General features: G+C 41.7%; 1 protein-coding gene and 1 pseudogene across 1 annotated transcript in view; one reads left to right on the forward strand and one right to left on the reverse strand.

Annotated features, from left to right (window-relative positions):
* Nucleotides 1-27,743, reverse strand: LOC121393299 (annotated as a pseudogene).
* oma1.S (OMA1 zinc metallopeptidase S homeolog) overlaps nucleotides 27,585-27,874 on the forward strand; it is a 38,132-nt gene continuing 37,842 nt past the window's right edge. The window contains exons 1-2 of the mRNA XM_018260786.2: nucleotides 27,585-27,614; nucleotides 27,699-27,777. Of these exons, the coding sequence (XP_018116275.2) occupies nucleotides 27,585-27,614; nucleotides 27,699-27,777 (109 nt within the window). The remainder of the gene's footprint in view (nucleotides 27,615-27,698; nucleotides 27,778-27,874) is intronic.

Here is a 27,874-nt window from a genome sequence, read left to right on the forward strand (position 1 = left end):
AAATGTCAATTTGTTTAATGAATTACTCAAACACAAACATCCCGCTGCTTTTCCAGACCAACTTATTATCCATAAAGCAAAAATGTCCTTATTATTCCACGATAAAAAAAGAAACAGTGATGAGTAACAAAATGTCCCGACAACAGAGAACATTTTAAAACCTGTTTTTGATAGCACAATTTCAAAAAGTGCAAAGTCTTTTAGAGTGGCAATGCAATCACAGGAGGCAGGGGCAGATTGAAAAATTACTGCGTTTGCCAAAAACCAATGTATTAGGGATCTTGAAGCAGAAGGAACTCCAGTTGTACATTTGGTTTGTTTGAAAGATCTTGCAATCAGCCCATCTCTACCATGGCATCGGAATTTTGTTTACAGGGATCATGTTCTTCAGTCTTTTGATTGCTTTCTCTACTATTTTTGTAACTAGTTCGAAAGTATTCCTTTATACGATGTAGAAATTCTTCTGTTATAAGAGGACTGGCTGTGTTCCCTATAGTCTTCTTCATACACAACAAAAGCTGTTGCAAAGGAGAAACCATCTTGTTAGACTTTTGTGAGTGCAATAGTCATGATAGGCTGAAGATTCAGGTTTACTCTAATATTGCCTTAACCTTCTGTAGCATAAACAAGTGGAACATAGAAACAGGCACCAGACACCCTCTACTGGTTAACACTAGATGCTGTATTCTACCTCAAGAAAACAATGTTTCAGATAGGTAGTAAGGAATTAAATTCAAAATTCATAAGAACCTGGTTTATAGAATCATCATTCATCAATAAATGCTGCACATTTAGGGCTCATTTATCAACACTGGGCAAATTTGCCCATGGGCAGTTACCTATAGCAACCAATCAGTGATTAGCTTTTTATAGCCAACTGCAAGCAGAACAATGAATGCAGCAATTTGATTGGTTGCCATGGGTTACTGCCCATGGACAAATTTGCCCATTGCAAATGTTTGAGCATGTTTCAATGATTCACTGAACAAAATCCAAGATGGTACCCCATCAAGATGGTACCCAATCATTACTGTTCTAAAAATTCAGAAACTTTAAGCTGGTGCAATAAGTATATAAACTACAGCATTTCTACCCACTTTTGTTTTTAGTCTTTACTTATCCTTTAAAAACCAGTTGCATTTAGGCATCAGCTTCTTCTTTCTTTATACAGTGCACAAATATTTTGTATTTAAGCAGTTTCTGCTAATACAAGATTCTGGCACAATTGTTGCCATTCAGGATCAAAGCGGCAGAGACCCTAGTATTTACTAACTATGCTGTCAATAATGGTAGTTGACACTCTAACTGTGAATGAGATGTGTTGTGCCAAAAAGTCTAAAACTGCTAAAAAAATAAAAAAACGTGCTTATAAGCACATTTATGTTTACATTAATTAATTGGGTTTTTTAAAAAATAAAAAAAAAGTGGTTTCAGAATAGATATCTAAGGACTCAAGATGCTACTACACATTTCTGCAGATTTCTAAATGCTCTAGTTGCCAGTGGTATTAAAAATTATTGTACAAAATGTTGTTGCATGAGTTAAATAGAAAGCACCAAGTGATATGGCTTTGGCTACGAATCTTTGAATTCTGCATTGCTTACCTTCTGTAAACAAGTCAGCTCACTGTCATAACAAAATCTTTTATCCATTGAAACACTACTGCTCAGAAAGAGAGAAACAGTTAGTATTCAGAAATCCTTCATCTCAGACAGCACAAAAGCTAAACGTTCCATTACCTTTAACCAATATTCAGAGTAAAACTGTGACAAACATACATTTTAGTGTTCATTAGAACAGCAGTGAATTAATTTGCTTAAGGCTCTAAAACAATAATCTTCTATTTAGGATGTCTCAAATCCATAAATCACAAAACAATGCATAATCTGAAAAAAAAATTAAACCTTAAGGGGCAGATTTATCAAGGGTCGAAGTGAATTCGAGGGAATTTTCGCAGTAAAAAAAATTCTAAGTAATTTTTTGGATACTTCGACCATCGAATAGGATACTACGACTTCGATTCGAAGTAAAATAGTTTGAATATTCGACCATTCGATAATCGAAGTACTGTGGGGACCTTCTACAGCAGTTTTCTATGTTTTTTTAAAGTCTAAGTAAAATCGTACGAAAAATCGCTCGATTCGAAGGATTTAATTGTTCGATCGAACGATTTTACTTCGACCGCAGAATACCCAAATTAGATGAAAAAAGTTTTTCAAAAAAAGTATTTCAATTCGATGGTCGAATTTCGAAGTATTTTTTACTTCAAAATTCGACCCTTGATAAATCTGCCCCTAAATGTTTCACTGGTTTAGAGTTTGCATTCAGTTCACCTGAACACTAAGGGGTTATTTACTAAGCTCCGAATACCCGAAATCGGAAAAATTCGTGATTTTTTGTGTTATAATAGGCTAAAAAAAAAAATCACGGTATCCCAAACCTGTCGAGGTTGCATAAAAGTCAATAGGAACAGTCCCATTGATTTTTGGTTGTATCGAAGATTTTGGGCAATTTCACTATGTTTTCGGAGCTTTCAGGGAAAAGTCACGAAAAAATCGTGAAATTCTGAGCTTTTCCTGCAAAGGTAATTTTCGGGAAAATTTAATCATAAATAAGCGTGGAAAACCCGTGTTAGATCGGAGTTTGTAGCAGCCGATAGAGATAAATTCGGACCTTGATAAATAACCCCCAAAGGATTCAGCAAAATACAAAGTAGTCAACCCTCAGTTGAAATCTGGTTACAGTGGAAGGTTACAGAGAAATCTTGGGATGTTAAAGGAATAGTTCAATGTGAAAAGAAAAACTGGATAAATACATAGGCTGTGCAAAATAAAAAATGTTTCTAATATAGTTAGTTAGGCAAAAATGTAATGTATAAAGGCTGGAGTGAACAGATGTCTAATAAAACAGCCAGAATCCAACTTCCTGCTTTTCAGCTCTATAACTCTGAGTTAGTCAGCGACTTGAAGGGGGGCCACATGGTACATTTCTGTTCAGTGAGTTTGTAATTGACCCTCAGCATTCAGCTCAGATTCAAAAGCAACAGATATGACCCATGTGGCACCCCCTCAAGTCTCTGATTGGTTACTGCCTGGTAACCAGGGTAACCAGTCAGTGTAAACCAAGAGAGCTGAAAAGCAGGAAGTAGTGATCTGACTGACATGTTATACATCAAATCACTCCAGCCTTTATACATTACATTTTTGGCTAACTAACTATATTAGAAACATTTTTTATTTTGCACAGCCTATCTATTTACCCAGTTTTTATTTTTACACTGAACAATTCCTTTAAGCTTTATGATATGTTGTATATGCATGGGGTAAGTTTTTCACAAGTTTGTTTCTTGTTTTATTTCTATTACTCATAGATCTGAAACGTACTACTCAATCAAGTTCCTAACCAAGACGAAAGATTCCCCAGGGTGCGTGGTGCAATACGTTTTAACTAGAATGTTTTGTCACATGCTCTGTTTAAACCTCACTTATATAACTTACATTATAATTGAACTGGCTAAACTGCAATATACCACTAAAAATGAAAGTTTTATTTAATTTGCTGAGTAAACTGAAACATCAGCTCTATTATTGTACATTTTTTATATTATATGCCAATGTGAAACCCAAATGCTTATGACATGAAACCCAGATCTTTATGACTTAAAATGTAATTTTTTATAATTTAAGAGGAATTAAGTTTGGTAAATTATATTTGCATCAAATAACTTTAATCTATGAAAAGTAATTTGTCTACATACCTGTGAGATGATCTGTACTTCTCTATTATCTACCTTGTCTTTTCAAACACCAGCTCCCACTGTGGCTCTCCTTGCATGTATCAAATTTCAAACTTGTAAGGTATTCCTAAATTACAGAAAATGTACATCTTAAAGGACCAGAAACAGCAAAAAAAATTTTTTAAAAAAATTTGTTGCATGCTACGAAAAAAGACGCCAACACATATTAAACTTTAAAATCGCTACGTCTTTATTAAGTAATAACTTACCGAAACTCTGCTTGCACATCTATAGAGAAACGCGACAGGGCGACGATCCATCGTGCGGCGCTTGATTTCTCCTCCCTGGCTATCTCCTATAAGGAAGGCAGGGAGGAGAAATTAAGCGTTGCACGATGGATCGCCGATCACCTTTTCTGAAGAGGAGCGCAAGCGGAGTTTCGATAACTTATAGGAGAATTCAACCCCCATATTTGCATCCCCCTTACCCCCTACCTTAAATAGGAATCCTTCCCTCCTCCCCCCTGGCCTTCCTGGCACCCTGGGCAAATGCCCTTAACTTTCTACTTACCCCTCCTTGCAGGTCCTGTACAGCGGAGTTCACAGCAGCCATCTTGTCTCCTTCAGTCTTATTCCTGTAGTGATCAGCATTTTCGGGCGCATGCGCAGTATGCAATATTGAAATATGAAATATTGTGACTTTCGGCACATGCGCAGTAGCTCCGCAACGGAAGATTCCTCCAACTGCGCATGCGCCCGAAAATGCCAATCCCGAGGGGTAAGTAGAAAGTTAGGGCCATTTGCCCAGGGTGCCCAGGCTCCCTGGCTATGGAGCGCTGCATGATGGATCACTGATCGCCTTTTCTGAAGAGGAGCGCAAGCTGAGTTTCGGTAAGTTATTTTCTTAAAAAAGACTTAGCAACTTTAAAGTTTAATATGTGTTGGTGTCTTTTTTTCGTAGCATACTAACTCATTTTTTAAGAAAACGGTTTTGCTGTTACTGGTCCTTTAAAGTTATGCTGTATTCATCCCCACCATAACGGGTATAGGATTTATTATACAGAATGATTTGGACCTGGGGTTTTCCAGATAAGGGATGTTTCCAGTGATGTTTAAACCTACCCATTTGCCAGCTTGAGATTCTCCTGTCTCCCAAATAAGATGGTGTCCCTGAATCTATGCCCATGGCACTTAAAGGAAAACTATACCCCAAAAAATGTAGCTCTCTATAAAGAATATCTTGCATAAAAACCCTGGTTCATGTAAATGAACCATTTTCATAATAATATACTTTTAAGTAGAATGAGCCATTGGGTAATCCTATATAGAAAATTGCCATTTTGAGTATTACGATTCACAATGCACACAAACAAACTATACATGTTAGGTGACATTAGCCACACCTTTTCTTCCACATTTTTTTCTGTTACAGTTAGAGCTGCAGTATTTCTGGTCAGGTGATCTCTGAGGCAGCACAGACAATATAATAAAATGGGGTCTCAAGGGAAAAGTTGTAAAAGGGCAATAGTTAATTGTCTATATGTTACAGTTGGCTAAGATTCTTTAATAAGCCACTTAATATGATGTAAACTATCTGTTGCTTAAGTATTTATTTTGGGGGTATAGTTTTCCTTTAAAAGAAAAACACAAAACCACAAAAAGTAAAACAAAAACAACCATAATGTAACAATTAAACCAACAGTAGTGTGTAATATGATCAAAATGCAATTAGCTCCTTCAATTACACTACAAACATACTTGTAATGCAAAAACAAGGGTTTAGCAACCCTGTGTTATATGACTCTATTACCCATTTAAAACTGCAGTTTGGCTTGGGGTTTGAATATTACTGCACTCAATGGTTGGATTATTTCCAGCATTTATATAGTAATACTTACTGTAAGAACCATCTTTGCTCAGCTCATCACTAATAATCAGACAGGACACCTAGGACTGGGGATGAGGATTTCTTTGATTGTAAGGACTTATTATCATTCCCAAGAATTTTGCTCCACCACGAGAAAAATAATTCTGCAACATAATAAAAAGCAGCATATGAATGATGCATACAAAAGTATTTATTTATGTATTTAAATCATTAAATCTGGATCCACTGAAACAGCCCAGGATTTGTAATATGATTGTACACTTTTAGTGCAATAACACTAAAGGGAAGGGTGGTACAGATACAAGGGATTATAAATCTACTGGTAAAATTCAACAATTATTTAATGTCTTTCTTTAACCAATACATAGCTCACTGTGGTATGTATAATAAAGCTGGCCATTGCTGTGGAAGAACATCTGGAGAACCACATGAGTGTGCATTATTCATTCAAAAGTGTTAACATTGAGTGTAACATTGAGTAGTTGTAATATTAGTGTGTAGGCAGCCATCTCAGGTTATTTTGCCTGGTCATGTGCTTTCAGAAAGAGCCAGCACTTTAGGATGGAACTGCTTTCTGGAGCCTGTTGTTTCTCCTACTCAATGTAACTGAATGTATTACAGTGGGACCTGGATTTTACTATTGAGTGCTGTTCTTAGATCTACCAGGCAGCTGTTATCTTGTGTTAGGGAGCTGCTATCTGGTTACCTTCCCATTGTTTGGTTGATGGGCTGCTGTGGGGGAAAGGAGGGGGGGGGTGAAATCACTCCAAATTGCAGTACAGCAGTAAAGAGTGACTGAAGTTTATCAGAGCACAAGTCACATGGGAAACTGACAATGTGTCTAGCCCCATGTCAGATTTCAAAATTAAATAGAAAAAAGAGGGATTTTTGTCTTACCTGTAAAACCCTTTTCTCTTCTAATCAAAAGGGGGGCATAAACACTGGAGGGTTAACTTTACCTTCCGCGAGGAAAGGAGACTAAAATAACAAGAACTTTGACAGTCCTCCCATGGGGCCAGCCCACCTATCTCCGTAGGCCACACCCCCTCTGGGAGGCTGTCACTCCCCAGAACGTTAAAATTTTTCCTAAAAACTAAGGAGAGAACTGGAACTGCCCAAGGTTGCTCCTTGGGCTAACTTGACAGACATTCTCCGCAGCGCGATAATGTTGGGACCCATAAGGAAGATGATGCTGTGCTATGCATGTAACTGCTCAAGAAGCGCTTTCCACCTGGCTTGATGCCAAAAAATAGGGACGGGTGTGCCTGTGTCCCCTTTCAATGAGAAGAGAAAAGGATTTTACAGGTAAGACAAAAATCCCTCTTACTCTCTCATCTCAGGGGGACACAGGCACTGGAGGGGTGTTCAAAAGCAGTCCCCAAAAAGGGTGGGAATGATCAAGCCTGAAACTGTACAGCAGCCTGTAGCACTTTCCTGCGAAAGACTGCCTCTGTGGAGGAGGCTACATGTACCTGGTAGAATTGTGTGAAGGTATGTATTGAAGACCAGGTAGCAGCCTTGCAGATTTGTTCCACGGATGCCATGTTTCGTGCTGCCCAGGAGGCCCCCATTGATCGAGTTGAGTGTGCCATAACCCTTATGGGAGAGGGTTTACCTGCAATTTGGTAGGTTCTGGAGATCGTGGCTTTGATCCACCTAGCAAGAGTGTATTTTGAGGCTTTGAGACACTTGCGGGGGCCTGTCGGTATAACGAGGAGGGCGTCACATCTCCGAAATGATTCAGATCTGTGGACATAGTACGTGAGAGCTCTTATTACATCCAAGGAATGGAGAGCCGTCTCCTTTGAAGACTTTAAAATGCGGACAAAAGGATGGAACCATGATGTGCTGGTTTAAGTGGAAGGCCGATACCACCTTGGGTAAGAAGGAGGCTATGGGTCTGAGCATAGCTTTGTCCTGATGAAAAATCAGGAAAGGAGATAGACAAGATAGTGCTGCTAGCTCAGAGACTCTCCTGGCTGAAGTGATCGCAAGGAGGAACATGACCTTCCAAGTGAGGAGAGTATCTGAGGCCTGAGCAAGAGGCTCAAATCGTGGACCCTGGATGGATGATAGCACCAAGTTGTGGTCCCAGCCTGGGACTGGAGAGCCAATAGGTGGGGTGACATGAGCGACCCCCTGGAGGAAGGTCCGAATGGGCGGCTCCTGCTCCATCTGGTACTGGAAAAGAACAGACAGGGCAGAAATCTGAGCCTTAAGGGAGGCTAGACGAAGACCCTTATCGAGACTTTGCTGCAGAAGGTTGTGAGTGGTACACCAATTAATGAAGGTCTTCCGTGTTCTGAAATAAATCCTGGAAGAAGATGGTTTCCTGCCAGCGATCATGGTCCCTATTACCCTATTGTCAAAGCCTTGTTGTCTGAGAATTAGGGTCTTAAGAGCCAGGCCGCTAAATGGAACAGTTGAATATTCAGGTGGAACACTGGTCCTTGGCTGAGATCTCGACCGAGTTGAAGAGGAAAGGGCTCTGCTTCTGTGAGATTTATGAGATCCGCAAACCAGGCTCTTCTGGGCCAATAAGGTGCCACAAGTAGGGCCCTGATCCGTTCTCGCTTGATTCTCTTGAGAATCCTGGGAAGTAGAGGTAGGGGTGGGAAGACATAAACGAAGCTGAATGGCCATGGAGCCGTGAGTGCATCTATCCCTATGGCGCTTGGATCTCTTGATCGAGTCATGAAGAGTGGAAGCTTGGTGTTGGACCTGGATGCCATCAGGTCGACCTCCGGCATGCCCCATAGATCGGTGAGGGTTTGAAACACCTCTGGATGTAGAGACCACTCCCCCTGGTCGAAAGTCTCTCTGCCCAGCTCAGGATGTGCAAAGCCTCTTGCATGGCACCCCTGCTGCCAGTGCCTCCCTGGTGATTGATATATGCCACTGTCGTGGCATTGTCTGCCTGGATCTTGATGGTCTTGCCCATGAAGATGGTCATCCAATGAAGGAGAGCTAGGCTTATGGCTTGTAGCTCCAGAACACTTATCGGGAGCGATGTCTCTGTGGGAAGCCATCGGCCATGTGCCGTCTGGTCCTGACACTGCTCCCCACCCTGAGGCTGGCATCCGTGGTGAGGATGATCAAGTGGTGGATTCCAAAGGGCTTGCCCTAGCTGAGGTTGGTTGACCCTAGAGATTTCCTGTTTTGGGTGGGAATGATGATTGGAGAGTCCAGAGAAGTAGTCTCTGGCTTCCAGTGTGTCAGAATAGCCCGCTGAAGGGGGCGTGTGTGGAGCCAAGCAAAAGGAATGGTGTCTATTGCCGAGACCATTGAGCCCAGCACTTATATGCAGGATCTCGGGGGGGTGCATGGGAGGTCTGCTAAAGACTGAGTGCGAGTCATCAGGCTCTGAACCTTGTCCAATGGAAGGAAGGTGCAGCAAAGTTGGGTGTCGAAGACGGTCCCCAGAAAGATCATTCTCTGACTGGGTGTCAATGATGACTTCTTGAAGTTGATGATCCAGCCATGTTGTTGCAGGGTCTGAATCACACGGGAGAGGTCAGAGAGATTTCTTTGGGCTGACGGAGCCTTGATGAGAAGGTCTTCCAAGTAGGCGGTAATTGAAATCCCCTGGGAACGCAGAAGGGCCAGGACTGGGGCCAGAATCTTTGTAAAGATCCGGGGAGCTGTTGCCAGACCGAAAGGAAGAGCCACAAACTGCAAATGCCTTCCTAGGGTGGCAAAACTAAGTAACCGATGGTGATTCTTGTGTATGGGGATATGAAGGTATGCGTCCTTGATATCGATGGAGGAAAGAAACTCTCTGGACTCCATTGCTGCAATGACTGATGGATGGACTCCATCCGGAAGGAAAAAGTTCTGAGACAATGATTGAGCTTCTTGAGATCCAGGATGGGACGAATCCCTCCTTCCTTCTTTGGCACACAGAAGAGGATGGAATAGAAACCCTGCCTTTCTCCCTCCTTGGGTACCGGAACAATGACTCCCGCCTGTTGGAGGGAGGCAATGGCCCTGCGTACAGGATTGGAAAGGGGAGGAGAAGAAAGAAATCTCTCCGGGGGGGGGGGGGGTGACGGAACTCGATTGAGTACCCCTGACTGAGAACCTTTTGAACCCAGGCATCTACGAAGGAGTGAGACCAGTTTTGCCGAAAGGAAAGGAGACGCCCACCCTCTCGATCCTGGTGGTGGGCAAACCTTCAGGACTTGGAAGACTTGTCGCTGGAAGATTTCTGAGACTGCCTTCCAGCAGACCATGCAGGTCTTTTCCATTTTCCTCTTAAGGAAGGGGTCTTTTCTGAGGGTGGAACCCTTGCTTGTTTGGAGCAAAAGGAGCGAAAATTAGAGAAACGTTGATTAGATGACTGGTGTTTTGGTTTGTTCTGCGGAAGCAGAGTGCTCTTTCCCCCTGTGGCTTGGCTGATGATTTTTTTCTAGCTCAGTGCCAAAGAGCACCTTCCCTGCAAAGGGAATGGAAACAAATGACTTTTTGGATGTTAAATCTGCCGACCAATGCTTGAGCCAGAGGAAAACACCTGGCAACAATGGAAGTGACAGAAGCCCTGGCGATCATCTTGGCAGAGTCTAAGGATGCCTGGCAGAGGAACTGAGATGCTTCCTATAGCTGTTCCGCCAGGTGCAAAATGGAAGCCTAGTTGGATCGGTCAATGATTGCCTTGAAAAGTTGATTCGCCCATACCTCAGAAGCGCAGCTGACCCAGGCCATAGCAAAAGTTGGTCTAAAGGCTGCGCCTGAAGCAAAGAATATGGACCAGCAGAAGCCCTCCAGTCTCTTGTCAATGGGGTCCTTGAAGCCCGCAGCATCGGGGACTGGGATGGTGGTGGACTTGGCTAGCCGAGAGATCGGAGGGAACAGTGGGAGAGAGACACCAAAGGTCAGTGTCTTCCTTAGAAAATGGTGAGAAACGACAGGAAAGATTGATCTTGCGCTCTGGAGAAGCCCATTCCTCCTTGACTACAGAAAGAAGTTGATCATGTGAAGGGAACATCTTTGAAGTCTTTTTCTGTCTCTTAAAAAGATCCTTAGGGGGATCTGAAAAAACAGGTGCTGAGACATTCAACGTCTCAAGGACAGATTCAATTAGATGTCTATGTCTATGTCTCTATGATAGCAAGAGGAGTACCCTGCTCTAAATGTGACTCCTCATCAGAGTCATTGTCTGAGATTTGTTCATCCTCTGCAAGTTCCGACTCTTCGTCGGAGTCTGGAAGCAAAGAACATCCGATACCTTGTGTTTTCCTGCTACCCTTGAGGGGGGATGGGAGGAAAGTTGGATGAGAAACTTGTCTAGAGACTCAGGCAGCCGTGCAAGTCCCTGGAGGGAAGAGATAGAATTTGCTAATTCCCTAGCCCAGGAGGGTTGATACTGATACTGATGGGTCCTGAATGCCCGCAGGTACAGGAGCTGCTTGAACTGAGGGTTGCGAGCATGCAGTGCAAATAGGCTCAGCATGACCAGGAGGGAGCCTTGTGCAACCAAGGCATGCCAAGAAAGAAATCTTGGAGGTCCTCTGTCCTTGTCTGCCCTGGAGAGAAGTTAATCACTCCTGAGCCCCTACACAGGCACCCCGAAGCCTTGGGACAGCCGAGTCCTGTGAGAAGCCTCTGCTAATGGCCGCGTCTGTGCATACAGAAAAAGGCGCGAAGAGCGAGTAGCGGGCTGCTAGGACGTCACTGCTGAATGGCGCCACCTCCAAATGGCGCAAAATTTAAAAAATGGCCTGAGGGAAGAGTGAAACTGCCGTCCGCCTCCGAAGGGCCCTGGAAGGCAGCTGGATAGTGATATGTGATGGCAGAACCGCAACTTGAACTAGGGGCAGTGGTTTGTCAAGGAGACTCCGCTACCTGCTCGCTCCCCCCCCATATGGAGAACTGAGCTGTAGCTCCTGTCTCCAGTCTGCCTGAGGGTGCAGAGAACATAGCCAGAGCTACTGTCTCTGAATAAAGCCCTATGACGCCCAGGACTGAACCGGAATTCCGGCCCGGGGAACTTGTGGAGAAAGAAGGAGAAAAAATAAGAAACTAAATAATCCTCCTCCCATGAGGACATTAAAAGAACTGGGAGTGTGGCCTACGGGAATAGGTGCGCTGGCCCCCTGGGAGGACTGTCAAAGTTCTTGTTATTTTAGTGTCCTTTCCTGCCGAAAGGTAAAGTTAACCCTCCAGTGCCTGTGTCCCCCTGAGATGAGAGAGATGCTCTTTTGAGAAATGGATTTCAGTGCAGAATTCTGCTGGAGCAGCACTATTAACTGATGCGTTTTGCAAAAATGTTTTTTACCATGTCAGTATCCCTTTTAAGTGAACTACTACATAATAATCCTGACCTAGCTCAGTGACACAATGGCCAGTAGGTTTTAAAAAAAAAGTTACTTCTCCATACCTACAGCGCTGTGAAATATGTTAGCACTATATAAATACCTGGTATTTTGAGTGTCAATATCTCGAATAGAGGGATTCGGATCAAAAGCAGGATGTGAATGATACCATCCGATTACAATGTAGCTTCTGGACGCCAGTGTCTCTGATGCTTGTGTCTGTGAGACAGGGTCCATCTCACATTGCAGTCCAGTACTGAGGCTGTTGCATGGCTCTACTGCACAGATCTATATGAAAAGCGTTGAACATTTTGTCATTGTCCAAATCCTAGTATTTAGTCTAAGAAAATGGCAAGAAACCACTTGATATTTCCTATTTATTGAAAACCACCAAAATTCTGGAAGCTGATGGCGTTCATAAACCCCTATCAATAACGTGACATGCCATAGACCGCACAATTCCAACCATTTATAATGGAAAAATCAGCTTCCACATTAAAAAGGTATTTGGATAACCTGAGAACCTCCATTTACGGAAATTTGTGTAGTGTGGGGAATAGCTCAAAGCAGCCGGTAGGGCTCAGGTAAAACAGTTCTTACAGAGGAGACAGGAGGCTTAGGTTTGCAACAAAAGTGAAACAGGCTCCTGCCTGGGGTTTTATTGTTCAAACCGGACAACTTAAACAGGCACAATTTCCGTGCTAAACAGTCAAATAATAATGTAAACCTCACCGGTTTGCAGTGTTACAGTCCATAGGAAAGTTCCTTGCGGTGGTAACAAACATTTGCCGTTTGGAGTTGCAGTCAAACACACAGTTTGTTCACAAAAACAGTTCACAGCGTGTGTTCAGAGGTTCTCTCTGACTCCCAGTACAACACACACCCACTCCCCGCCAGGCTCCCTTAAAACAGCCCCACCTGCGGACTAATTGGGCAGCATACTGAACTATATCCTTGCTCCAGGGTCCTAACCTGTCTTACCCTGGAGATTTAAAGGAGCCAATACCTCAGGCTGGGTGCTATATACCTCCCATCATATACAGGCAGCCTATTGGGACATAGCTCTTTGTCACATACCTCCCCCCTCTGTTCGAACCCGGGGTTTCGGACACCATTAGCCACCATACAGTGGACCCTTGACAAGGCATCTGCATTACCTTGCAGTTTGCCTGCTCGGTGTTCCACTGTAAAATTGAAATTCTGCAAGGAAAGGAACCAACGTGTGACCCTTGCATTTCTTTCTTTTGCCTGTGACATCCAGGTTAAGGGAGAGTGGTCCGTAATGAGCACAAACTGGCGGCCCAGAAGGTAGTACCGCAAAGCTTCCAGTGCCCATTTAATTGCTAAGCACTCCCGCTCAACAATACTATAATTTTTTTCTGCAGGGGTCAACTTCCTGCTCAAGTAGACCACTGGATGCTCTTCTTCCCCAACTAACTGTGACAATACCGCACCTAATCCAACACCAGAGGCATCAGTTTGCACAACAAATTTCTCTTTGAAGTCTGGTGCGACCAACACTGGATCTTGGCATAAAACCACTTTCAAATCATGGAATGCCTCCTCTGCCTCTGGACCCCACTTAATCATTGTGGACCCTTTCCCTTTGGTCAGGTCGGTCAAAGGAGCAGCCCTGCTTGCAAAATTTGGAATGAACCTACGATAATAGCCCACCATACCAAGAAAAGTACGAACCTGCTTTTTAGTGAGTGGCTGGGGCCAGTCTTTAATTGCCTCCACCTTGTTCACTTGAGGCTTGATAACACCTCTCCCTATAGTGTACCCCAGATAACGGGCTTCTTCCAAACCTAGGGCACATTTCTTGGGATTTGCCGTCAGGCCTGCTTCTCTAATGGAATTTAGGACAGCCTGTACTCTGGGGAGGTGACTTTGCCAATCCCTGCTAAAAATGACCACGTCATCCAAATAAGCAGAGGCAAAATGTTGATGAGGTCTAAGAATTTGGTCCATCATTCTTTGAAACGTGGCTGGGGCCCCCTGGAGGCCAAATGGCATACGAACATACTGGAAGAGCCCTTGTGGGGTAGAAAAGGCTGTTTTCTCCCTAGCTGCTTCTGACATTGGTACCTGCCAATACCCTCTAGTTAGGTCAAGAGTTGTTATGTACCTAGCAGGACCTAGTCGTTCAATCAACTCGTCAACCCTTGGCATAGGGTAAGCATCAAACTTTGAGACTTCATTTACCTTCCTGAAGTCATTGCAAAATCGTATAGACCCATCTGGTTTAGGAACAAGCACAATGGGACTATTCCACTCACTTACAGACTTCTCAATTACCCCCAAATCCAGCATCCTCTGCACTTCCTCGTCGACTGCCTGTCTACGGGCCTCTGGGATCCGATAGGGCTTAAGGCGGACCCGAACCTGAGGATCAGTAATGACATCATGTTTTATCAAATTTGTACAACCTGGTATGTCAGAAAACACCTCAGTGTTTCTTTGCAGAAACTCCCTGACTTCTTGCTTTTGTGGCTCTGACAAGGTTTCAGCTATTTTCACCTTTTGTATACCGTCCTGGGTAGGAGGAAGGGGTTGAATTATAGCCGTGAGGACTTCTCTGTCCTTCCAGGGTTTTATTAAGTTTACGTGGTAAAGCTGTTCTTTCTTCCTTTTATTTGGTTGGTAAACTTTATAGTTCACCTCACCTATTTTTTCGATTATTTCATACGGGCCCTGCCACTTAGCCAGGAACTTGCTCTCAACTGTTGGGACAAGAACCAATACTCGGTCCCCAGGGTTGAAAGTTCGAACCTTAGCTGAACGGTTGTAAACCCGACTCTGGGCCTTCTGTGCTTGCTGCATGTGTTCCCTGACTATGGGCATGACTGCAGCAATTCTATCCTGCATGAGGGTAACATGTTCCACCACACTCTTATGGGGTGTTACCTCTTGCTCCCAGGTCTCTTTTGCTACATCCAAGAGACCCCTGGGATGACGACCATACAATAGCTCAAAGGGCGAAAAACCTGTGGATGACTGGGGCACCTCTCTAATGGCGAACATAAGGTATGGCAGGAGACAGTCCCAATCCCTCCCATCCTTATCTACCACCTTCTTTAACATGTTTTTCAGGGTTTTGTTAAAGCGCTCTACCAACCCATCAGTCTGGGGGTGATAAACAGAAGTTCTTAACTGTTTAATTTTCAAGAGCTTACATAGTTCCTTCATAACCCGAGACATAAAGGGTGTACCCTGGTCTGTGAGGACTTCTTTAGGAATGCCAGTGCGGGTAAACATATAGAACAGCTCTTTAGCAATATTTTTGGAGGCTGTGTTTCTTAAAGGGACTGCCTCAGGATACCGCGTAGCATAATCCATAATTACGAGAATATACTGATGGCCCCGAGCTGACTTAACCAGTGGCCCTACCAAGTCCATTGCAATTCTTTCAAATGGGACCTCAATGATAGGCAATGGCACTAGAGGGCTACGGAAGTGAGGTACCGGGGCAGACAGTTGGCATTCTGGGCAAGAGTCACAATACCCCTTCACCTCCGCAAATATACCGGGCCAATAAAACCTTTGTAAAATTCGCTGTTGGGTTTTCTCCTGACGTAGGTGACCACCCAGGGGGTGAGTGTGGGCCAGGTCCAAGACCATTCGCCTATAGGGCTGGGGCACTAACAACTGCTCTACCACCCCCCCTTGGACTTTGTCAACCCGATACAGTAAATCTTGACTGACAGAAAAATGAGGGAATACACTCTCAGCCCCAGATTCCTGAGGTTCACCATTAATTACCTTAACATTTTCCCAGGCCCTATTCAGGGTAGGGTCCCTCATTTGGGCTGTTCCAAAGTTAACCCGAGAGACCTCCAAGTCTGGCATATCGGATGCTTCGGAGGGCTCCAAGGGCAACTCTGTTTCACCTGCTAGTACCTCTAGGGGAAAATTATCTGCTTCAAGCATGGTCTCCCCTTCAGTTACTACCTCTGAGTTAGGTTTACAAACCCCTGGTGCATCCTTAGGAATCCCTTTCTCAGACCCCTGTGGAGAACCTTCCTTTCCCCAGAGCTTCCAAAAGAGGGGAAAGTCTCGTCCCAAAATTACACTATGCATCAAAACAGAGGAAACACCCACTTCATGACATGCAGTACCAGTAACAGTTTCAAAGGTCACTATAGCAGTGGGATAACTTTTACAGTCTCCATGAATACAGAGCACCCCAAGATTACGTTCATTAACTTGGTCTGGGCTTACCAAACTGGCGTGCACCATTGTGACTAAGCTCCCGGAATCCAACAGAGCTTGAACAGACTTTCCACCCACCTTTACCACCGCCATATGCAAGTCAGTGTCTGCGGTGCACGCAGGGTGAGCAAACAACGACACCTGCTGAGCCGAGTGACAATCCATGGGCTCTGCAGGTAGTGGGCACCTGGCAGCAACATGACCCCACTCATTACATCGCCAGCATTGCACTTGGCCTCGACCCTTGGTTGGAGGGGACAGCTGAGTTTTGTCAGCTCCTTTAGACCATTCTATAGCCTTTTGGTCAGCCCCAGTATCCTGAGGCAACGAATCACTGGCTTTTCCTGGGGACCTTGCAGATGGATGTTTTGTGGCTGGCTTGCGGTGTTGTGGAAACGATCCTAAGTTGTCCTCAGCGGCAATATAACGTTCCACCATTTCCACCAGGTGATCGGCTGTCTGGGGATCTGCATGACTCACCCATCTCCTCAAGGATGGCGGAAGAGCTCTCAGAAAGCGATCCACAGTGACCCTTTCCACGACTTGAGGAGCTGACAGAGATTCTGGCTGCAGCCACTTTTTCACAAGATGAATTAAGTCATACATCTGGGCACGGGGAGACCTCTCTTGCTGGTATGACCACTTGTGCACCCGTTGAGCTCGCACGGCTGAGGTGACACCCAAGCGGTGGAGTATCTCCGTTTTTAACTTGTCATAGTCTTTGGCATCGGCTATGGTCAAATCAAAGTATGCCTTTTGCGAATCCCCAGTCAGAAAAGGCGCTACCAGACCTGCCCACTGGGACTTGGGCCAAGACTCCCTCTCGGCAGTCCTTTCAAAAGTATGCAGATATGCCTCAACATCATCATGTGGCGTCATCTTTTGCAGAAAACGACTGGCCTTAATGGAGCTATCTGTGTTAGGGGCCCCACTCGACACATTGGACCCCAGTGCAACCATCTGCTGTACCACATCCGTCAAGAGTTGTCGATCAGCCTCAACCGCCTTTGCTAATGCTGTCAGTTGAGCTGCAAGCAAACAATTAGTCTCTTGCTGGGTGGCCATACTCTGCCTCTGGATGGTATTGGTCTCTTGCTGGGCAGCATTTGCCTCCTGCTGACTAGCATTGACTTTGGCCAGCTGCAACACAAGTTCCTCCATGTTGTTGAACTACAACTCCCACAGTCTGCAGCAGATAGCACTGCCCTTTTAACAATGGTTGTCCTATTATGCTCACTGTCTCTCTATTGCCCGCATCCGAAACACCATTTGTGGGGAATAGCTCAAAGCAGCCGGTAGGGCTCAGGTAAAACAGTTCTTACAGAGGAGACAGGAGGCTTAGGTTTGCAACAAAAGTGAAACAGGCTCCTGCCTGGGGTTTTATTGTTCAAACCGGACAACTTAAACAGGCACAATTTCCGTGCTAAACAGTCAAATAATAATGTAAACCTCACCGGTTTGCAGTGTTACAGTCCATAGGAAAGTTCCTTGCGGTGGTAACAAACATTTGCCGTTTGGAGTTGCAGTCAAACACACAGTTTGTTCACAAAAACAGTTCACAGCGTGTGTTCAGAGGTTCTCTCTGACTCCCAGTACAACACACACCCACTCCCCGCCAGGCTCCCTTAAAACAGCCCCACCTGCGGACTAATTGGGCAGCATACTGAACTATATCCTTGCTCCAGGGTCCTAACCTGTCTTACCCTGGAGATTTAAAGGAGCCAATACCTCAGGCTGGGTGCTATATACCTCCCATCATATACAGGCAGCCTATTGGGACATAGCTCTTTGTCACAGTAGCTACATGTTAGGTTATGATATTATACTTTTTTTATCAAGCAAATTTCACCTAACCAATTTCAGCATAGCCCAGTGTATCACATTTTATATTTAAGATATGTCAAAATGAATGAATATATAAAGTACCCAATAGGATTGTTTTGCAACCAATATCAATTTATGCTTGTTCATAAAAGAGAAACTTACCTTCCACCTAAAAAGCCAATCACCTCAGCCATGGAGACATGTGGATGCTTTTAATAAAAGACACAAGAGAAACGAATAGAATAAAAATAGAAAATAAATCACTAAATATTTATAAAGCCATCATTTATGTATTAGAAAACATGTCAGATGCCTTACCAGGTCTAATATTAGCATAGCTTCACATGACACTTTTACTTGAAATGGTGCCTATGCAAAAGAAAGTTAACAGTTAAGAGAAAAAACTTTTTTTTTACATAAAAGAGAAATAAATATATTTTTTTGCGCAGCAAGGAAGTATAATTTTTGCAACAATTTTTATCTGTGACAAGGCAGCAGCCTCCTCTGCCCACTCCTATTTTTAGCCCTGTAAGAAACACAACTGGGGGGTTACCAGGATTCTATCACATCTTATACACGTACAGCTTTTTCCCCCCCAAGGTGTTTAGCAGTTTCATATTATGAATGCATTGATTGGTCATTCGTTATTGATTCAGCCTGAATACACCAGTGGAGAGTATATCTGTGTGTCAAACCATAACTTATAATATACCATGCTTATCCTGACACATGCTGATGCTCAGTCAATGTTCTTGGTAACATTACATTAGCCAAACAATTTATAATTTAAGGAACAGTAACTTAAAAAAATGTAGTAGAGTAAAGGTGTAAAGTAATAAAAATATAATGCAGTGTTGCCCTCCACTACAAAAACACTACAATTCTTTATATAAATAAGCTTCTGTGTAGCAATGGGGGCAGCCATTCAAAGGAGAAATGTCTCGGGTTACACAGCAGATAAGCTCTGCAGAACATAGGGGCACATTTACTAAGCTTGAGTGAAGGATTCGAAGTAAAAAATCTTCAAATTTCGAAGTATTTTTTTGGGTACTTCAACCATCGAATAGAATAGGCTACTACGGTAACCTTCGACTACGACTTCGTTTCGAACTAAAAATCGTTCGACTATTCGAAAGTTGAAGTACTATCTCTTTAAAAAGAACTTCGACTACATACTTTGGCAGTTTAAACCTACCGAGGTACAATGTTAGCCTATGGGGACCTTCCCCATTAGTTTTCTAAGGTTTTTTGATCGAAGAAAAATCCTTCGATCGATCGATTAAAATCCTTCGAATCGTTCGATTCGAAGGATTTCATCAGTCGATCGAACGATTTTTCCTTCGATCGATCGTAGGATTTGCGGTAAATCCTTCGAATTCAATATTCGAATTCATAGGATTTTACTTTGAGGGTCGAATTCGAGGGTTTATTAACCCTTAATATTCGACCCTTAGTAAATGTGCCCCATAATGTTATTATCGGTTATCCACTATTTAACCTGTGCTATATAGCCTCTTTTCAATTTCCGCCATTGCTACTTAGCAGCTTGTTTATATGAACTATAGTAGTGTTTCTGAAGCAAACGGATCAGTTTTACCAGTGCAGGGCAACAGTACATGATATTTTCATTATTTTAAAACACTTTAATTTTGCATGTGCAGTAGAATAAAAATCTGTTATAGTTCAGATTGTAACTCTACTGCACATGGGCGCTATTCAGTACACTGACAGAGATACAGGTGCAGTGATGAAGGGTCTAAGTTATGTGACTTTATTGAGGGGGTGCCTTATTGAGGGGCTGCCTAACACCCTCAGTGAATTTGTGTTGACTTGCCCTTTAAAGGGGTTTTTCACCTTCGAACACTGTTTCAGTTCAGTTGGTTTCAGATAGTTCCAAATTTTTTTATCTGGCCAAGTATTTCCATCATCACTATTCACCAGAACTAAAGACTTTTTCCAGGTACTTTCTATTTGTGACAGTTTTTCTAATATTGAATTTGACAGTTTAATTTTCTACCACATTTTGTCTTTCTAAAGTAGCTCTGGGAGGGGGGTTGCTGACTCTGTAACTGTTCTAAATGTATACATTTATGGGCAGATTTATCAAATTTCGAATTTATGCAAAATGTTTTTTTTACTAAATTCCAATATACTCACATGTCGAATGGGAGGTTATTTAAAGGGCACCTATCACAGCCAAAATCAAACACATATTAACAATCTGACCAGTGCAAGCTAAACACGTTTAATCAAACTACATATATAGTTTTTTCAAAAAACTGCAGGTTTTAAAAAAAATCCCTTACTTTGTCAAATGGGTTCTTTCACTGAGGGAGGCCATATTGAGACTATAACAGAGACTCTAATGTGCAAATTTCAGGAGCATGCTCAGATTGTAACACTGCTTTGAGTATTCTACCCAGAATGCCTTGTTTTAGTAAACTCCTCCACTAGAATATCAGGAGATTTCCCTATCTTGTCCCCTGCTGGTGATGTTATTATGCAAATGAAGGGCACACACTAACTTCCAGCAGGTGGCAGCACTACTGAACAGCAGCTAACACAGACGTTTGGCTGATTTGAAAATAGCTTAGAAGGGTTGATAAGCAAACAAGGAATTTGAACTGAGCATGTGCGAGATTTCAGAGCTACAGTTGGCTGGGAAGATATAGGTAGGAGGAGCAAGTGAAATCCAAGATGCCTGCCTCAGCTAGAACTGCAGTGGAGATAGGGGAGATCTTGCAGAAGGTATAGTGAGCTGATCATTTACATTATACAAACAATTCTAACTGTTTTAAAAATCGGATTTCTTGAACTTTCACATAGTGTATTTACTTAGTAAATGATTTTGGTCATGATTGGTGCCCTTTAAGAAAAAATTTAAAAGTCTAATATTCGATCGAATAGTCCCGACCTGAAAATTCATAGAAAAATAGAATTCCCACAAAAAAACCTCAAATGTCAGGAAGGCAATTAACATATTCAAATGGTATCACGGACCTTTGCCATTGACTTGTAAATGAACGTGGCAGGTTTTAGGTGGCGAATATTAGAATTAGAACTGTTTTCATGGTTGAGGTGTGATAAATCTCACATTCAAATTGGGGGATTAAAATTCAAAGGTGTGAATTTTGATACCAAAAAATTCAAATTTACTATTCAACCCTTAAAAAATCTGCCCCTTAGTTGATACATTTCTTATCTTTGGCCCTGGCCCTGCTAAAATAAATCCCTGAGTTCCATTAAAGGCATCTGTTAGAATTGATACAATAGTTGCTAATATTCCAAAAATACTGCTGAGAAATGTATCAACTAATATAGTAGTTCAGAATCTGCATATGGATCACTGAGCTGCCAGACTGAAATCCTAGAGACAGTAATATAACCTTTAAACTTAAATCTTCTAAATTAAAGAAATTAAAGCCAGAAAGCAACTGAAAAACGTCTTTATTTTTGGTGAACAATCTGAAAACAACTCAATTGGGAAAAGAGTAGAAGGTGAAAAACCCCTTTAAGACTGACTATAATTTGGAATTATAAAGAAAAAACTAAATCCCATCAGTAATCAATAGTGAAAGAATAAGCAGATGATAATACTGAGAAACACCATAAATAATATGAAGTTGCTACACTGAATGATATAGAGACTGATAAACCTCACCTCATACGTCTGTCGAGATCTTTTGCGTCACACCAGTTTCCCCAGGGATCTCTGATACGCCTCTTTCTGGTGCGCTTCACAAAGAATACAATTTAAAATTAAATAATCAAATATAGACCAGGTATGGTTATTTATTTTTCAATCACTTTGCAAAGCAAACAAGTATTTACTTTTAATACTTTTTCCTAAATTGTTTTTAAGGGTCAAAGAACACTGTCATCCTGCAGCTGAATGCAGCCCAAGCTTGCAAAATGCAATTATTAGACTTAAGTCCTTTTGCTCTGCTGTCAGCAAAGAAAGAGATATGTATTTGTTCTCAAGGAAAACTGTATGACACTCTTTAATCTTCATCGATTTTGTGTGAAATTACATGAAACCTGCATTATTTTCTCCATTCCCCAACATCTCTAGCGAAAGATCAGAAGAACAGAAATAAAAAGAACAGAACAGAAGTAAAACATGGCGCATAAAGCTTGAGCAGAGAGAAACAAAGGAAGAATTTAGTGGGATGCCAATTTAGAATTTGAATAGAATTTGTAATAAAAGAAGACTTTAAAAACTATTTCCTAACTAGCCCTCTGCCAAACCAGAATATTTTAAAAAGATAAATAAAATAAACAACTATAATAGTACATTAAATTAAATAAAACTGTATGGCTTATTCCAAATGCAATGAATATAACATATGCAGCAGTCCCCATTTCCCTCTGGTTTAATGAGTTTCCTATTCCATGAACAGTTTCCAGTCACTCCCTAGAAAAACGTCATCCCTTGCTGTGCAAATAATAATCAAAACATATGAGTAAAGGCACAGAGATGCAAACAATATAAGCTCAAGACAAGGTCAAGAATAGATCAACACAAAGAGTTCTACACAAGCCTGGCCTGTATGGGAGGATGGCACAAAAGAAACTATTACTCAAACAGAACAATATCACACATTATATTACATATATTATATTAAAAAAGCTTAGTGCTTCAATGTAAAGTGTCAAAGATATATAGATTTATATATAGAGAGAGAGACATACATTTCTCTTCTCAGTCCTAAAAGGATTTTGTTATAACCAGTAACTTTTAGTTATAATTCTCTCTCTCTCTCTCTATCTCTCTCTATAGATAGATATCTATATTTCTATATATAGATAAATATTTAAACAAGTTTGGGTCTCAAATCTTAAATTATTCAGTCCAGATAACAATAAAAGTACTAGTTAAAGAGCAAGTATAGCTAAAGCAAAAGTTCCTAAACAGAGGGACTACCACCAAGTTGGACAGAAATCAGTGGGTGGGTGGGGGTCCCAAGCATTTTTCTCTTTGTAATATGGGATTTATTATCTGGAAATCCTTCATCCAGATAGCTCTCCAATAGGACTATATTCCTTACCATAGACTGCAGATGGTGTACCAATTCGTATGCTTCCAAAGTGTCTTTTGCTTCTTTGCACCTTGTTTTATCTTAAGGTCGAGGTCTGTTATAGATAGCTTGCTCTGAAAAAATTCAACCAACTATTAACATTTTATCTACAGAAGTGATAACTCACCACATCCAAAGTTAATCGCACCAATTAATTCCAAGTAAGTGTGTATGCGTCCAATACAGTTCAGGTCACCACAGTTCTTTAAACCAGGGCGAACTGAGGTCTTAATCAAATATTTCGGTTTACAATTTTCCCTAAACAAAAGCCAGAAAAAAAAAAGCATTACTCAGAAAAGGTGTTAACTGAATATTGAAACAATGCATACATTTAAGCACTGTTTCAAGTGGAGTCTGTTGCCCCACTGTGTATCTTTCCATGTCTTGAGGTACTTATAACACACCTATCCATATCTTCTAATCCCTAAAAGCATCTAAGCATAAAATCTGAAATACCCCAAGCACTATGCATTCTTCACACTAAAGTTATGTAAATCATATTTGGTAGAATTAAATTGATAGTTATGAATAAATTAAAGAGACACAAGACAAAGAAATTCAGTATTCTAAGCATGCACACCAATGAGCTAGGAGCACTTTTCATATCATATAAAAAGTGATACATTGTTACATGTTCTTGAAACAGATAGGAACGAGTTAGCTTTACTTGTACTGAAAACATTTATAGATATGAAAGACATGGGTAGTGTCACTTAACTGCTTTCAAAAGCTTTATTTTTAACATACAATACTGCAGTACATTAACTCTTTGGTTGCATAAGTATGCTGTTGTTGGCATCAACAACACCTTTTAGTCATTAGACATTACAGTTTATTCTCCTGTATCCAGACAGCATGTTGAGTTGGACCTATCAGGTGACTGGAAAGAAGGAAGCCAGTGTTTTTTTTACCTGATTGAGGGTTGTGAGAATTGCATAAATGTAAAAAAGACATATTTACCTGAGAAAGATAATCTGTCAAATTATTGTTATGACTATGAATATATTATTATACTATTATAATTAAACATGTAGCAACTTTTATAGCAGCCAAATCTTTTAAAAAACTGTTACAGTAAATTTCTAGATATATGTGAAATTAAAAATGCCAAACATACTAAAACTTTAAAATTTTGAGAAGAGATAACATACTCAAACATTATCCATGACCCTACCATTGATCCAAAATATAATTACGGATCCTCAGGTAACGATCTGGAGTTTTTGCTTGTCTACCTTCAAAAAACTCCGGCATTGCTTGTTTTTCTTCATCTAGAATGAAATTTCTAGCTCTTGGTCTGGTGGCTTTATCTCATCAGCTTCGTCCTGAGAATCATTTTCATTTTCACATAATACAGTTGTTCTGCATGAGGTGAGAGGCATTTCTGTTGTAAACAGTACTGTTCATCTGATTGATCATAATCATCATCTTTGCATTGCTGAGGATACAACGTCCATTTAGGGGAGGGTATACAAGTTAATGACTTTACAGACAAAGCATTCAGTGTCAGAAATGTTCGGAAGAATCTCATTGCATACTACAGAGCTTATCTGTTATCTGCTGTGTATAATAGGGTTGCCACCTTTTCTGAAAAAAAAATACACGCCTTCCTATATTTTTGCAGTTTTTTCCTATTAATAACATTGGCATCATGCATAATTTTTACCAGCCAGGCCAGTAAAATAGCACCCAGGTGGCATCCCTACCTGTGTATCCTGTGCCTTTTCTGCTTTTTTTTAGTTTTGAATGGCTTCCCCCATGGCTACACAACAGCTTGTTTATTAAAACTACAGTAGAGTTTCTGAAACAAACACATCAGTTGTACCAGTGCAGCGCAACAGTACATTATATATCCTTTACTTTAAAACAGTTTAATTTTTTAGCGTAACTGTTCCTTTAACTTTAATTGCCATTACCCCATTTTCTCTGTATATATTTTCACAGGCACTGACCCTACTGCAAACAAGACACAAACATATTGTATGTATTTATATAGAAAGGATACTCTTCCTCAAGCAACATTTTCTTAATTGCCTCTCTGTTTTTGCTGATAGAACTGTCCAATGTCCATGGCTTAGAAATCAAACAAACTACTATGAAATTATATATAATAAAAATAATAAACTTAAACAGGTACTGAGGCAAGAATTAAAGGCAGAGTCAGAGGTAGTCAAGTGAAAATACTTTTAAAATTAATTTTTTTAAATACGATTTGAAATCCCATGAGAAAAAAATCCTTTAGACACAGAAGAAAATTCCAGTCGCTAAAAGTTGCTCATATTTTTAGCTAGTGGAAATAGTAAGATATCAGCTGCATGCTATCTTTCACCCAAAAATAAGTTATGAACAAACTACTCACAGTAACACCTTCATGATTTAGTGTAGTGCTCGGGGGCAAATCCAGTGCTAAGGCTGTCATAAATACTGTAATATAGAATTTAAACCGATATATAAAATACAGATTTTAAAGCAATATATAAATAATGTTACATGAATAGTAACAGTATTTAGAAAAAATCATATGCATGTCATTCCCACTACTTACTTTAGATCCAACTGTATGGGGGAGGACAGGCAGAAAACTGAAATCCATAGACATCCCCTGTTTTATACATTTGCACAGTACACACGTATTGCAAGTAAATTTCCATTCTTAGGTGTACAAAGAAAGGCCCAAGGTTCAGCTCTTGACATGTCACTTTGCCCTTGACCAACCTATACCTAACCTCTTTTGCATTGCATAACTACTTCTCACCATCCACTCCCCCTTCCAGCTTTATTGATGCATATAGGTGTCCTATAAAGGTGGCCATACACAGAGATCCGCTCATTGGGCGATATAGGGCTGATCCGATTGTAGGCCCAATGATCGGGTCATAACGGGTGGTCAGATCGCGGGACTGCATCAATGAACAGATGTGGTCCGCAATCCAACGGGATTTTTACCCCTGCCAGATTTACATGTGGTCTACTCTCGGCCAGTTAACGATTGGAGAAGCCCGTCAGAGAGCCCCATACACGGGCCAATAAGCTGCTGATCCAGTCTGTTGGCAGCTTTTATCGGCCCGTGTATAGCCACCTTAAGACTTACAGGGTTACATAACAAAATGTAAAAAGATTGCTACTGGTCTAGTAACCTACAGCATGTAACATTTACTGGTCACCTTTCAAAAACATTTTTATTGGTTATTTTTGGGCTACTGAACTTGGGCAACCAACATGCCTATGTTTCGCATGAAAAGTGTGTCAGATCTTGTTTAACAATGCACAATTTAGAGTTGGTGCCTCATGCACTACTAGAAAATGATCTGCTTGGCAAATGGAAGTCATATTTATGTCACTAAGGGCATTTCACCTGCAGAACAGTTTGGCCAGCTTGGCACAATTAGTTGCCATTTGAATTGGCTTTAAAGGAGAAGGAAAGGTAATTTTTTATACCTATCTTTAATTGTTGCTTGGGGAGCATTACCGCATTACTTTTGCTTCCCAATTCGGTCTCCCGCACTGACACTGTCCCGTTGAAGTTTTAGCCCATTACAAACTTTACGGCTGCCATGTTGCCCGAGTGCTCGTCTCGTCCTGTGTCTCCCTGTGTGAAGTGCGCATGACCTCTCGTGTCACTCATTCTGTCAATACTAAGCGCAAGCTATGCCAAGGAATGATCGCGTTGCTATAGCAATCCGTAGCGATCATTCCTATTGGCGATGCAGCATGAAGGGGAGGAGTACTAGAGGTCAACCATGACATTGCCTTGTACCACCTGACCTAAATTTCACCGCTCACATGGGGGAAGTAGAGGATATTATACGCATATGCAGGGCTTACAAAATTTCAAGTGCGCATGTGCGAGCCCTATTAGAGCCGATTTGGATAGCGAGAGGGATGGATTTTCTATTATATGCAGCTTGCAAAATTTTTACTACGATCTTGGATTACTGAAACAGGGGAAACAATTCCTGTAAGCATCTCTCCATTTATTGGGCAATGTATACAACTTTATTTGTAATTTACCTTTCCTTCTCCTTTAAAATATAGATCCAGGTGGCATCTGCATCTAATGTAAAGTCTAGACCCTGTTCTAAAGAGCTTACACTACAGATACCTGTCTGACAACATCCACAGGGGGCAACACTTCCCTACACAAGAGGAAGACTCAGGAAAAAAGCCATTATGTACAGGGCTGAAATAAACAGAATGTATGTTTTCATTCATTGAAATATATCGAATCATTTCATTTTTTATGGTAAACTAAATATGTGTAACTACTGCTCACAGTAAAAGCGTGTAGCTCAAATGACATTCTGAAACGTTGCCTCACCTCTTGCTGGATTCATTGAGATCTCCCTCTGTATCAATATCAACATCCGCTGCTTCCTCGGCCATGATGTTTGGGGCGGAGTTAGGGGCGGAGCCTTAGGAGTTGCAGTCTTTCCTTGTTCTCCAGGCCTGTAAAGGAGAAGTAAACCTTTAAACTAGCTAACCGTACCAGTCGCCTATCGTACGCAAAGGTTATATCCAAATAAATCACTACCGTTTATGAATATCCGTATACGGACCTGCTCGTCAGTTTCCCTATCATAGCTGCCATTTAGAAAAGTCCTCCGCTACCCATATATGAGTCTCCGCCCGCCACAACGTCATCGTCTCTAGCTTAGTAGACAGGCGCGCGCGTCCTCTGACAGACGTGGACGCTTGTTCTTTCTCCGGGTTGTAGTGACAGCTGTTATAGGTCTGTAGTTCTGGAGCTGACAGTGGCTGGAACGCGGTGTGTGCGCACCACACGGGATTGTAGGTGTGAGTGAGTGATTTTGGCGCGCGCGGCCATG

Source organism: Xenopus laevis, chromosome 4S, assembly GCF_017654675.1.
Source record: "Xenopus laevis strain J_2021 chromosome 4S, Xenopus_laevis_v10.1, whole genome shotgun sequence".
Classification (NCBI taxonomy): domain Eukaryota; kingdom Metazoa; phylum Chordata; class Amphibia; order Anura; family Pipidae; genus Xenopus; species Xenopus laevis.